Below are 13349 nucleotides of genomic sequence, written 5' to 3'. Positions count from 1 at the left end.
TTCAATAAAAGCCACCGAGCTTATTCAGCAACGGAAAATCAAAAATTTTGCTTCTTGATGATCTATTAATCAAGCCATTCTTTAAATGGTTTCTGATTAACCACTTAAGGCTATTAAATTTTTAAACAAAGCTCCATCATTCCATTAGCAATCATTTAAAGTGCTTAAGGAGGTGTTTGTGGATTAAGGGTTTTAAAGGAAGCCTCTAAACACCGCTCCCAGCACAGAGCCAAGCACAAAAAACGCTCTAAGTTTCTAAATGCCAGCAAAAAATATCTGAGTTTTGTCATCAGAGGAGCAGATGCCACCTCAGAACACGTGATTCATCTCACCCCCACAGCCCCTGCTCCCCTTCCCAGCTCAGGGAAAGGATTTCAGAGTTAACATTTCCATGCTGCTCCCACAGCTGAGGGCAGAACTGGACACCAAATTCACCCTGTAGGAACCTCGGTGTGTTTGGTGAGGAGGCAGCAGCACCACATTTGTGGATGTCAACGGATTCAGCATCATCTCATCCTCCATGGGATGGAGAGTCCTGGAATTAGTGCCTGGAATTAGGGCTGAGAGATTCCCTAAGGAATCCCAGCAGTGTCCAGCTCAGGGCTGAGCTATCTGTGGGATTTGCATGAGAGGCATTCAGGGGAGTGATGGAAAAGCACAAAACAAGCAAAGGAGCCAAGTCTCCCCCCAAAGCTGGTACCCAAAGGCAGGGAGAGAAGGATGCCCATTGTCAAAGCAGCTCCTGAAAGGTCAGGGCTGGAAAAGGGAAAGGAAAAGCTCTAAAATAAACCCTAAAATAAATCAGGGATGTAGGACAGGGTTGCTGCAGGACTGCCCTGTGCATTTCTCTGGGATTGTCGTGGTTTTGCATGAGAGGCATTTAGGGGAGTGATGGAAAAGCACAAAACAAGCAAAGGTTTGTGGTGTTCTGGAAGGGGCAAAGTCTCCCCCCAAAGCTGGTACCCAAAGGCAGGGAGAGAAGGATGCCCATGGTCAAAGCAGCTCCTGGGTGGGAAAGGGAAAGGAAAAGCTCTAAAATAAACCAGGGGATGTAGGACAGGGTTGGTGCAGGACTGCCCTGTGCATTTCTGAGCACCTCCCTCCAAGAGATGGAGCAGCAGCACCTCCTGACCCAGAGCCAAACTGGGACAGGGGCAGGAGAGCATCCTGAGGTGAAGGCATCCCTGCCCTCACCCCAATCCAGGAAGGAAATCCCCTTCTCCCAGCTCCTCCAGATCCCTTCCGCCCTCCTTAACCTCCTGCAACGCTTTATAAGGCCAAAAAGCAAAAAAAAAAATTAAAATAAATCCATGTGCCACTAGTGCAATCCACTTTTGGGAGCACATTTCCAGGTCAATGACAGCCCCAGAGATGAGCTGAGCTCTGGCAGAAACGAGGAAGGCTCCTTCCCATTTTCCTGCTCTCTTGTTTGAAAAGGAAGAGGAGGATTTCTAATTTATGCAAGAGCTGAGAGGTGAGAGGATGTGCTTTGCTAATTCCAAAGCCTCCTTTCCGTGTTATTCCCAAATATTGTGACTGCCAGCTCGCATCTATCACGCACATTTTGAAGGGGTAAATAATGAAAGAGCCTACAAGCCTCTAATTTGATGCTGACTGCAATTCCCACTTCCAAAGACAGCAAGAAAACAGGAATAGAAACTAAACCAGTAAAAGAGAAACACGCCCTTCTCCATTTCTAACTTTAAGAACCTCAATATTCAAGGGGAAAAAAAAAAAAAATCAAAATAAACTCTCAACACAGCTTCGTATTTGCTCAAATAAGCATTTTTCAACATAAGTACCCAAACTGCTTCTAGGTGCAGGGCACAGGGGTCAGGGTAGGACACGGCTTGTAGGACAACACATTTCAATGATTTGCACCCAACAAGCAAACCCCCCTCCCCAGCAGGAACAATAACTGAGCACCTAATTGCAAAACAATATCTTAATTGTCAATTTGAATCTAGGTTTCCTCCTCAGATTTAAATCTGGCTTTTTTTTTTTTTTCTTTTTCAAATTGCATTGATTTAACTCAATCAACCCTGCCCGAAGGCCATCTTTCCTGCATGCTCTGAGCATACCAAGCAAGTTTCAACCAATTAGATAAATCACTGAATCTCAGAACTTCCTAGCAGCGACGTATCAAGCCATGCACAAGCTCTAATTATTCTTTTAAATACGTCTCATCCTGAAAACTTCACCAAAATAAGCAGCTCAGGGGGGAATTTCACCATCTTTTATTATTTATTTTTTTTAACCTAGGGCACATGATAGCCAGCTGAATTCTGCAGGAGACTTGCATGGTCATTGCAAAACCCACTGTTTGAACGTGTTTATTATTCCCTGTGCTGATGGGAATAATGCTGCTGCACGAGTTTTATTCATTTATTCTTTTTTTTTTTCCCTCTGTGTGTGTGTATGTGTACACCCACACCCACACCGCAGCCTCGAGGTGTTACACTCCAGCACGGCAAGGAAAAGCAGGGAATGATGATGGACTCACCCCGAGGAAAATCCTGAATAATGGAAGTTTCTAGCACAAACAGCTTCCCGGGGACCCCGGAGCACAGTCCCCCATCAGCAGCAGTGGAAATATGCTCCTGTGACACTGCACAGATTGTTCAAAGATTCCCATGACAGGCAGAGGATTAAAAAGCAATTCCCTGCCTCTCATATTTCACATGCAAAGCCGTCTCTGGGAACGGCAGGCAGGAAAAAGATGGATCTCCCCGAACTCAAAAATGCGGGTATTCCATTAAAAAAACCCCCTTAAAAACGGCAGCATCAAAGCAGGAACTGCCCCACGGGGACAGACACAGCGCTGCAAACCCGACCCAGCTTTGTATTCCCAAAAAAAAACCCCTGCAAATTCCAGGCAATCTGCAAATGATTTCCCTCTTCCCCACCCAAACATCCACTGCAAACTCCTACAATCGCCAGGCAGGCTTGCAGGGAAGGGATGGAAATAAAACCATTCCTTACCTTTAACTTGAGTGTCGTATTCAGCTATGATCTCCTTATCCTTTTTGAATTTTGCTGGCGACGTCATGTTTTCTTGTCCAAAAAGCTGAATAACCTCGAAAGAGATCCACCAGAACACGAGATATAAAAGGGAATTTTCGCTCCTCTCAGCACGATGCCTTGGCTTTCTGCTCGTCCTTCCCTTCCCCCCCCCCGCAAAAAGGGAAAAAAAATCAAAAAATCAGTCCATGGAGAGAGGGTGTGAGAGGGAGCACAGCAGCAGGAAAATGCAGATGTTGAGATCAGCGGATGGAAGAGGCAGCAGTTTTGTCTCCCTGCACCAAATCCTTGAGCAGCAGCATCAGCCTGGCGAGATCCTGCAGCCCCAAAGGCTCTTCCTGATCCTCAATAGCACAGCCAGGGAGTGGAAGTCCTTCCGCACATGTTTTGTGTGGGTTTGGTTTGCCCTTTTTTTATTTTTTTTTCCCTCTCTTCTCTTTTTTTTTTTTTTTATTTATTTCTTTTAATGGGCACGGAGATGATGCAAATCAAATCCCAAACGAGAGCAGCAGCAGAGGAGAAGCAGCTTTTGGTTTGCTTGCCTACAAATACAAAAAAAAAAATAAATAATAATATATATATATTTAGAAAATTACTGCTGGCAGCCCAAATTTGTGATGGGAAGCAAAGCTGCCCTGACACCCTGACATTGCAAATCGTCCTTTGAGCAGCAGCAGTGCGAGGTTCCAGCTGCAGCCCCCAGGTGAACACGCCTACACCGGGACCGGGCACGGCTCGGACACGGCGGCTCCTTCGGGATATCCCGGGGGTGGTTTGGGGTGCAGCCCCCGGGGGAATAGGGGATGGTTTGGGGAGCAGGGATCCTTTGGGGAGCAGGGATCCTTTGGTATGCGGCTCCGGTGGGAGCTGGGGTTCATTTGGGGTGCAGGTCCCGGGGGAGAATTTGGGGTTGATTTGGGGCGCAGGTCCCAGAGGAGAATTTGGGGATCAGGTTCCGGGAGAGAATACGGGGTTCATTTGGGGTGACGGTCCGGGAGGAGAAGGTCCCAGGAGAGAATTTGGGGTTCATTTGGGGTGCAGGTCCCAGGGGAGAATTTGGGACTGATCTGGGGTACAGGTCCCGAGGGTTATGGGGCTGTTTGGGGAGCGGCTCCCAGATGAATGGGGCTCCTTTGGGATGCGGCTCCAGTGGGAGAATTTGGGGTTGATTAGGGGTGCAGATCCTGGGAGACGATTTGGGGTTCATTTGGGGTGCAGGTCCCGGGACAGAATTTGGGGTTGATTTGGGGTGCAGGTCCCGGGGGAGAATTTGGGGAGCAGCTCCCAGGGGAACGAGGCTCCTTTGGGATGCGGCTCCAGTGCGAGCTGGGGTTCATTTGGGGTGCAGCTCCTGGGAGAGCATTTGGGGTTAATTTGGGGTGCAGGTCCAGGGGGAGACTTTAGGGTTCATTTGGGGTGCAGCTCCCGGGAGAGAATTCGGGGTTGATTTGGGGTGCAGCTCCCGGGGGAGAATTCGAGGGTGATTTGGGGTGCAGATCCCGGGGGAGAATTCGGGGAGCGGCTGCCGGGGATTCCGGGGCTGTTCGGGGAGCGGCTCCGAGGCCTCCCTGGGCTGCGGCGCTGCCCCGGTCCCGCAGCATCCCCCGCTGACCGCGGGCTCGGCCCCGCCGCCGGCAGCCCCGGGCACACCGGGCGCGCCCCCGCCGGGCGGCTCCGCCCGCAGCTTCTCCCTTTTCGGTTTTCTTTTCGGGGGGGTGATTTAGGGTTCCTTCCAGCGCCCGCTGCGCCGTGCAGGGCGGGACACAACTTTTCCCCCGTCTTTTCTTTCTAATTTGGATTTGTTCCCCGTTTTTTTTTTGGGAGGAGGGGGAAGGAGGGCGGGCGCGCGGCCGCAGCCCCCGCGGGAGATGCGCGGACGGGAGGAAGAAATAAATAAACAAACACGGCACCCGCCGGATCCGCATCCCGCCCGGGATAGAACAATGCGGGCGGCGGGGAGAGGAAGCGTGGGGGGGTCCCGAAGGGGGGGCCGGGGTTGGGGGGACGCGGCTCGGGGCGCTGGGGAGGCGGCGGGGCCGGCGGCAGAGCGCTGCTCGTGGCCTGCCGGGGGTGGCACGGGAGGGCCGGGGGTCGGGCGGCCGGGCGGGGCGATTACCTGGGCGCTGCGGAGCCGCCTCCCGCAGCCGGGCGTCCTCCGGCCGCTGGCGCCCGCCGCCCGGTCCCCCGCACCGGCCCGCCACCGCCCCGCCCCGCCCAGCGGCTCAGCCAATGGGCGCGGAGCGCTGGGTGTGAGCGACGGGCGTTATAACCAATCAGACATTGCCGTCCATAAGATGAGCCCGCCCCCTCTTCCCGCCGCTTGGCGCCCGTGGCACCGCCCCGCCGGCGGAGCGCGGCGCAGGGGCGGGACGAGAGTGTGAGTGACAGCAGATACAACCAATAAAAGCGACGCATGGTGCGCCTTTCCACCAATAGCCAGGCGGGAGGGGTGGTGCCACCGGATTTTTCAATGGAGTGGGTGTGGCCTGCGGCGCCCAATGGGAGGGCGCGGTCGGGAATTCAAACTGACAGGTGGGAGCGTGGCCGTTGGTGCTGGAGCGGGACTGGACCGGGACGGGGACAGAAACCGGGACTGGGATTGGGATCGGTACAGGGACCAGGATCGAGACCGGGGCAGGACCGGGACCGGATCGGGACACGAGCGGAGCGGACCGGCCCAGGCTCCCAGCCGCCATGTCGTCTAGCAGCGGCTGCACCTTCGCGGACCGGTGCGTGACCGTGCTGTGCTGCCGGTTCTGCCGGCAGGTGCTGAGCTGGCGGGGGATGCAGGCGGTGCTGCTGGCCGACACCGACACCGACCTCTACTCCACCGACATGCCGCCCTCGGGGTAAGCGCCGGGAACGGAGGAAGCGTGGGTTCTACCGGGGCACGGGGTCCGGCCAGCCCCGGGGGACACGGCTGGAATGGCTCCGAAATCCGCTGTCACCGGGAGAGCGGCCCCGCAGTGTGGCGGTGCTCACAGGGGTCCCAGGATGAGGGAGGAGATGAGGATCTTGACTCCGTGTCTCAGAATGTTGATTTATTATTTTATGATTTATATTATATAGTATTCTATTATATCATATATAATTATCATATAGTATTATATAATTTTATATTATATACTATAGTTATATATTATAGTATATATAATATATTATATAATTATAAGAATATTATATACTAAAACTATACTAAAAGAATAGAAGAAAGGATTTCATCAGAAAGCCAGCAAGAAAAGGAAAAGAATGATAATAAAATCTTGTGTCTGACCAGAGAGTCTGAGACAGCCGGACTGTGATTGGCCATTAATTAGAAACAACCACATGACACCAATCCCAGATGCACCTGTTGCATTCCACAGCAGCAGATAACCATTGCTTACATTTCATTTCTCAGGAGAAAAACATCCTAGCAAAAGGATTTTTCATAAAATGTGTCTGTGACACTGCAGAGCACGGGTTACCCCATCCCTGCATCCCCAGTCCCAGCAAAAAGTGAGGCTGTGCCATGCAGGGCAAACCCAAATTTTAATTTAATCCATCCCTAGGGATGACACAGGCTCAGCAGGCACAGGAAGCTCCTCCCGCCTGTTCCCAAAGCGAGGATTAGAATTTGAAATAAAGACCCACAAACAAAACAAACCTGATCTGTCACTGCTGCCAGGGCTCTCCCCTGGCTGGGCTCAGCTTTCCCATAGCCAGATTTGAATAGTAAGGAAATCAGGTTGTGAAATGACATGGTAATCAAAAAGTATGGGTTGGAGAGGAGATAAGCAGTCAAAGGTTTGGGTTTAGACATCCCTGAGGTTTTGTTCTGTTTCAGAGCTGGGATTTGGCAGCAATGTCCCTGAGCAGGGTTTGATGGCAGTGCCACACTGAGCACCAAGGCTCTGGCATCTCCTGCTCTTTGCAGCTTCTTCTTCACTGGGAAGCCTCTTAGAGCATTTCCATCTTTATTTGTTAATATTTTCAGGGCTTCAGCACCAAACTCTGCTTTTCTGGGCTATTTTAAGAGGATTTTTGATACTCGTGCAAGGTCACATGTGTCTGTTATTCAAATTTCCATATGAGGGGGGCTGAGAGTCAGAAGAAAAATAATATAACTATATTTTATTATTATTATTATTATTAATAAAGCCATGTTTTATTATCCTGGTTTAAGCCACCCAGGACCAATGGCAGCATAATAATAATAAAAATAGTAATAGTAATAATAATAAGCAGCCAGGTCTGTGCTCAGAACTCAAAGCTTTCTGCTCTGGCATCTCCTGCTCTTTGCAGCTTCTCTGCCCCTCAGGATGCTCCTAAATATGTACTAGGAAGCCTCTTGGAGCATTTTAATTTTTATTTTTCAATACTTTCAGGGTTTCAGCACCAAACTCTGCTTTTCTGGGCTATTTTAAGAGGATTTTTGATACTCGTGCAACGTCACGTGGGTCTGTTATTCAAATTTCCATATGAGTGGGGCTGAGAGTCAGAAGGAAAGTAGAATAATGTGGTTTAAACCACCCAGGACCAATGGCAGCGTCCCTTAGTGGTGACTTCAGCCTGGTGTCATTGTGACCCTGAGGCTGTGTGCACCACCACAAACCCAAACTTTTGTGCATTTCCCTCCCCCAGAACCGTGGATTTCATCGGGAGCTGCTACTTCACTGAGATCTGCCAGTGCAAAGTGAGGAACATCGCCTGCTTGAAGTGGTGAGCAGCTCACACCCACCCCACAGCTGTCCCAGCCCCGTGTCCCAGCCCCATGTCCCTTCCTCTGTCACCTCCTGCAGCTCAGCAGTTATGGGCTGAAGGAACAGCTTGCCTTCCCTGCTGCAAATTTAACGCTGCTGGGGAGAAAAACCAGGCTGCCCCAGGGTATTTCTGTGAGTCCCCAGTGGAAATGTGACAGCGTTTTCAGGAGGATGAGTCTCCTGAAAGCTTCTGTGCCACCTGCCCGATGGAATGTGCGCCTCAACGCTGAGATTTCCCTGCGAATAAGGCCCCAGCAAGAAGCAGTTACTCATTCTCTAATTAATGGAACATCCTCTTGGCAGATTGCGTTGCTGGGAGCAGATGGAACATGCTGTCGCTGAAGTTCTTGGAGTTCTTTTATCCTCCTTAATAATGCTTGATATTTAAGGGTGAAAACAACAACTCTCACAGTTATCTGAGAGAATTCTTTCAGCTCCCTCATTGAGATTTTTACCTTTCTCAGGTTTGAACAATTGGGGGGCTGTGATAGGGAGAGATAATTCTTTCTGAGAGAATTCTTTCAGCTCCCTCATTGAGATTTTTACCTTTCTCAGGTTTGAACAATTGGGGGGTTGTGATAGGGAAAGAGAATTCTTTCTGAGAGAATTCTTTCAGCTCCCTCATTGAGATTTTTACCTTTCTCAGGTTTGAACAATTGGGGGGCTGTGATAGGGAGGGAGAATTCTTTCTGAGAGAATTCTTTCAGCTCCCTGATGGAGATTTTTACCTTTCTCAGGTTTGAACAACTGGGGGATTGTGATAGGGAGAGAGAATTCTTTCTGAGAGAATTCTTTCAGTTCCCTCATTGAGATTTTTACCTTTTTTGGGTTTGAACAATTGGGGGGTTGTGATAGGGAGGGAGAATTCTTTCTGAGAGAATTCTTTCAGCTCCCTCATTGAGATTTTTACCTCTTTCAGGTTTGAACAACTGGGGGGTTGTGATAGGGAGAGAGAATTCTTTCTGAGAGAATTCTTTCAGCTCCCTCATTGAGGTTTTTAATTTTCAGGTTTGAACAATTGGGGGGTTGTGATAGGGACACAATATTTTGGTTTTTAGATAGAAGTAGAGAAACAGAAATATCTCCAGGTATTTCTAATACCAGAGCACATGAAAATGGATAAATGGTTGTTATGGTTTCAGTCTAGGAGAGTTGATAAGGGTCAATAATGTGGCCCAGAGCAGCTGTGGCTGCCCCATCCCCATCCCTGAAGTGTCCAAGACCAGGCTGGAGCACCCTGGGATGGTGGAAGGTGTCCCTGCCCATGGCAGGGGGTGGAAATGGATGAGATTTAAGGTCCTTTCCAAGCCAAACCATTCCATAATTCTCAGTTTCATCACTCCTGCTGCTGGCAGCCTCCTGTGCACGGTCCTTGTGTACAGGTGAATTTTGGGTGTGAGGAATTTCTCTGCTGGTTGGAATCACTGCCCTTCCAAAGGAAAACAAATAAATCCACCAGCATTTGTTGGTATGTAAACTAATCTGGGTTACACAATTTAGGTTACTAAACACTTCTCTGTGTGCCAAAGATCTAAAACTCAGATATTCTGTAACTCCCAACAGATGTTCCCTAAATATTTCAGATACTCGTTTCACCCTGTTCCCTTAACCCTATCAAAACACCAGCATTACACAAAGCCCTGGCACTGGGGCTGTTCAACTGGAGCTGGAAAAAGCCCCCAAGATCCACCTCTGTCCCCAGGCTGACTCTTTCCCTTGCTTTTCCAGTGGGAATGTTGTTGGCTACCACGTCATCTGTCCCTGCAAGCCCTGCCTGCAGTCCTGCAACAACGGCCACCTCTGGATGTTCCACAGCCAGGCCGTGGTTGGCATCAACAGGCTGGACCCTTCTGGTGAGGGACACCTTGGCTTCCTGCCTTTCCCTAAAATCCTCATCTCCCATCACAGGATTATTCACAGAATCACTGGGTTGGGAGAGACCTCAAAGATGATGGAGTCCAATCCAGCCCCAACCCCTCAACTGAACCCTGGCACCCAGTGCCACATCCAGATTTGTGTTAAACACACCCAGGGATGGGGACTCCACCTCCTCCTCAGTCCCTGGGAATTTCAAAAATTCACAGAATCACCAGGGTGGAGGAGACCTCAAAGATCATCAAATGTAACCCAGCCCCAGCACCCAACTAAACCCTGGCACCCAGTGCCACATCCAGATTTGTGTTAAACACACCCAGGGATGGGGACTCCACCACCTCCTCAGTCCCCGGGAATTCCCAAAATTCACAGAATTCCCTGAATTCACAGAGTCACTGGGTTGGGAGAGACTCAGAGATCATTAAATCCAACCCAGCCCCAACCCCTCAACTGAGCCCTGGCCCCCAGTGCCACATCCAGGCTTTGTTAAACACCCCCAGGGATGGGGACTCCACCACCTCCCTGGGCAGAACATTCCAGAACTTTATTGTCAGATTATGCTCTTTTCTGACCCAGAGATGGGGCAACTCAGAGGCATCTTAAAAACTTTTATTCCATTTTCAGTCTCATGTGAAGGGTGAGACAACACAGATGTTACAATTCCCACCATCACAATCAGAAGTTAACGATTTCCTAATTACAACACATCACAAGTGTTTCTTGGCCTATCAGCTTTTGCCACACCATGCTGTAAATGCCTAATTCTCTACAAATTCATTTCCCACAATTTATCACCCTTTCAGGAGAAAACTTTTCCCTGCTCTCCAGCCTGTATTTCCCTTGTGCAGCTCGAGGCTGTGTGCTCTGGTTGTGTCAGTGCCTGCAGACAGAGCCCAGCCCCAGCTGAGCACAGGCACCTTTCAGGAGCTGCAGAGTGATGGGGGCAGCCCTGAGTCTCCTTTGCTCCAGGCTGAGCACCCCCAGCTCCCTCAGGGGTCCCTCACAGGGTTTTGGGCTCTTCCAAACCCATCTCCAGCCTCATTGCCTGCTCTGGATGAGGAGGAGGAGGAGGAGGAGGAGGAGGAGAGCTTCCCTTCCTCTCAAACCTGGGGGGTGATGAGCACAAATTCCCTTCCCTGCACACCATGGAGGTGATGAGCACCCCTTCCCTTTCTCTCAGACAATGGAGGATTGATTAACTAATAAAACACTGCTAACAGAAATATTTATGTTTTTAACTTAATTTTTAAATATTTTGTCACATAGACATGCTACAGTGTAAGTTTCCTTAGCTAATCATGTTATAACACACAAATCTACAGTACTGCATTCTCAACTTCTTGTTTACCTTTTATTTTTACTTTTTTTTCTGTTTCTTAAACTCTAAAACTTTAAACTTTCTTCTTCTTAACATGTCAACAGAAATAATATTTCTGTTATATTATTTTAATATAATAGTTATATAATTACATATAATATTATATTTTAATAATATATGTTATATATTTAATATTTGTTATGTGTTTTATATGTTAATATAATTATATATGTAATATATAATGTTATATCATTATATATTGTTATATTATTTTATAATATTATTTATATAGTTATTTTAATACTAATTTTATATAATATTATTATATATTTTATATAGTTTTGTATATTTATATAGATATAGAATAATAAATTTATATAAATATATAAATATTTATCCTCTGAATTGGGCTGAAAAATAAACAACACTCCAAGATCACTTTGAAGGAAGATAGAAAATAGATTTATTCACCATGAACGTGACTTGCTGGGTTTTGCAGGGATTGTTTTCTCTCAAAATAGACAGTTGTGCAACTCAAAAATAAGGTCACAATCCAAAAATATCTCTTTTTTCCCCCCTCCTTTGTCTCCTTCCCACCAGGTGTGAATGTTTTGCTGTGGGGCAACCTGCCAGCTCTGGAGGAAAGCACAGAGGGAGACACGTCCTGCCCCTCCGAGGAGGAGTTCATCAGATAAATTCCACCTGCAGGACCTCCCCTGCACTGCTGGCCTGGCTGTTTGCTTTGGATTCATTTCATTTCACCTGGTGGCTCATCAGAGCTTAAACAGCAGGAAAAAAAAAAAACAACAGGAAATCTGGAAAAAAAATTTAAAAAAAAATTGAATTCTTCTTGCTCTTTCCCTATAACCTTCCCTGGACTCTGCCTGAGCAGATCCACCTTGGAAATGCCAACACTAAGGGCATTTACTGAGCTCTGTTTTGGTTTTAATTCTTAACCCCTCTACAGCTGATAATCCTTCTTTTCTTCTTCCCCAAAGCACTTTTCACAGAGCAAAACCTCTCAGCTGCTTCTCTCAGTTCAAAAGAATGTTCAGGAATAATCAGCCAGGTCTGGTTTCAGAACTCAAAGTTTTCTGCTCTGGCTCTGGCATCTCCTGCTCTTTGCAGCTTCTCTGCCCCTCAGGATGCTCCTAAATAAGCACTGGGAAGCCTCTTAGAGCATCTCCATCTTTATTTGTCAATGCTTTCAGGGTTTCAGCACCAAACTCTGCTTTTCTGGGCTGTTTTAAGAGGATTTTTGATACTCATGCAATGTCACTTGGGTCTCTACTAAAGTTCCCATATGAGGGGGACTGAGAGTCAGAAGGAAAATAATAAAATCATGTTTTATTATTATTATTAATAAAGCCATGTTTTATTATCCTGGTTTAAACCACGCAGGACCAATGGCATAATAATAATAAAAATAATAATAATAATCAGGGTTCTGTCTCCACAGAGATCAAGTTCATGGTTTTTCTCCCTGATCAAACCTAAATTCTGCAGTTTCTTAGTAGAACTTCAAGGCTACACTGGAGTTTTTCTTCAGGGCAGCAATAAAACCCATCCACTTTCATATACATATATATATATACATATATATATATATATATATATATATATATATATATATATATATTTCCCCTCTCCTAAACAAAACTCAGTCATGAAATTGGGTCTTTTTAGAGAAAGCAAAAAAGAAAAAAAAAGTTAAATATTTGGTGTTGATGCCTAATTTTCCATCCTGAGGTGCACAGACAATCTGGTTCCTGTAGGTAATGAATTCAAAGCTCATTTTCTGAGTTGTTAACAAGCCTTGATGTTTAATTTCTGAACTAAGGGCTGTCCCTTTGAGCTACTCACCTGAAGGCCACCAATAAAAAAATCCAGATAAAATCATGTCAGAGAACAGAGGGAACTTTTAAATTTGGATTGATGCTGAAGAAATCTCTCTGTAGGCTCCTGTGATACTTGAAAGGGGTGCAATGAATTGTCTCAGTATTTTTACTGCTCGTTATCCATTTCTTAATTAATGGTACTACCTCTTGTGCACTGTTTAAATGTATATTGGTGTATGTTTGTATGTGTGTGTCTTGTTTTGAATTCCTATGTTGTGTCTGCCCAGGAAATAAAAGCTTTGGACTCTGGAGTCTTCAGGGCTGTCATAAATATGGATGTGTAATGATATCAGATAATCAAAACAATGAAATAGCAGCTTGGATTAAAAGAGTAGAATAATTAGGGTTTTAGTGTTATGAATTTGTTTTAGACAACCCAAAAATAGAATCACTTCAGGCTGACAGACCTGACAGTTCCTCAGTCTCACTTAACCCTTCTATAACTCAATATCCCAATTTTCTCCAGCTTTCTGTGATCACTACAGCACCAAGCTG

At 47.1% G+C, this 13349-nt stretch overlaps 2 protein-coding genes across 5 annotated transcripts in view; one reads left to right on the top strand and one right to left on the bottom strand.

The window, feature by feature from the left end:
- SRGAP2 (SLIT-ROBO Rho GTPase activating protein 2) overlaps positions 1 to 5221 on the bottom strand; it is a 124755-nt gene extending 119534 nt beyond the window's left edge. For all 4 annotated transcript variants that reach the window (XM_054648875.2, XM_054648876.2, XM_077190654.1 and 1 more), the window contains exons 1-2: positions 5138 to 5221; positions 2983 to 3563 (exon numbers count right to left, since the gene is read on the bottom strand). In XM_054648875.2, the coding sequence (XP_054504850.1) occupies positions 2983 to 3049 (67 nt within the window). In that variant the 5' untranslated portion in view covers positions 3050 to 3563; positions 5138 to 5221. The remainder of the gene's footprint in view (positions 1 to 2982; positions 3564 to 5137) is intronic.
- A 324-nt stretch (positions 5222 to 5545) lies between these two features.
- On the top strand, positions 5546 to 13030 carry FAM72A (family with sequence similarity 72 member A). Its single transcript, XM_054648892.2, has 4 exons — positions 5546 to 5870; positions 7645 to 7722; positions 9492 to 9616; positions 11557 to 13030. Exons 1-4 carry the CDS (start codon positions 5716 to 5718, stop codon positions 11649 to 11651), a joined length of 453 nt encoding a protein of 150 aa, XP_054504867.2. The 5' UTR covers positions 5546 to 5715; the 3' UTR covers positions 11652 to 13030.
- Positions 13031 to 13349: the final 319 nt, after the last annotated feature.

This window comes from Agelaius phoeniceus, chromosome 25 (assembly GCF_051311805.1).
Source record: "Agelaius phoeniceus isolate bAgePho1 chromosome 25, bAgePho1.hap1, whole genome shotgun sequence".
Lineage (NCBI taxonomy): Eukaryota > Metazoa > Chordata > Aves > Passeriformes > Icteridae > Agelaius > Agelaius phoeniceus.
The sequence above is the reverse complement of the archived record's forward strand: the minus strand, read 5'-3'. Positions and strand labels throughout refer to the sequence as shown.

Excerpts from the sequence above, each read along its gene's own strand:
- FAM72A (XM_054648892.2), top strand. The coding sequence starts at position 5,716 with ATGTCGTCTAGCAGCGGCTGCACCTTCGCGGACCGGTGCGTGACCGTG. Across the intron at positions 5,871-7,644 it reads ACCGACATGCCGCCCTCGGG|AACCGTGGATTTCATCGGGA; the intron begins GTAAGCGCCGGG and ends TCCCTCCCCCAG. Across the intron at positions 9,617-11,556 it reads CAACAGGCTGGACCCTTCTG|GTGTGAATGTTTTGCTGTGG; the intron begins GTGAGGGACACC and ends CCTTCCCACCAG.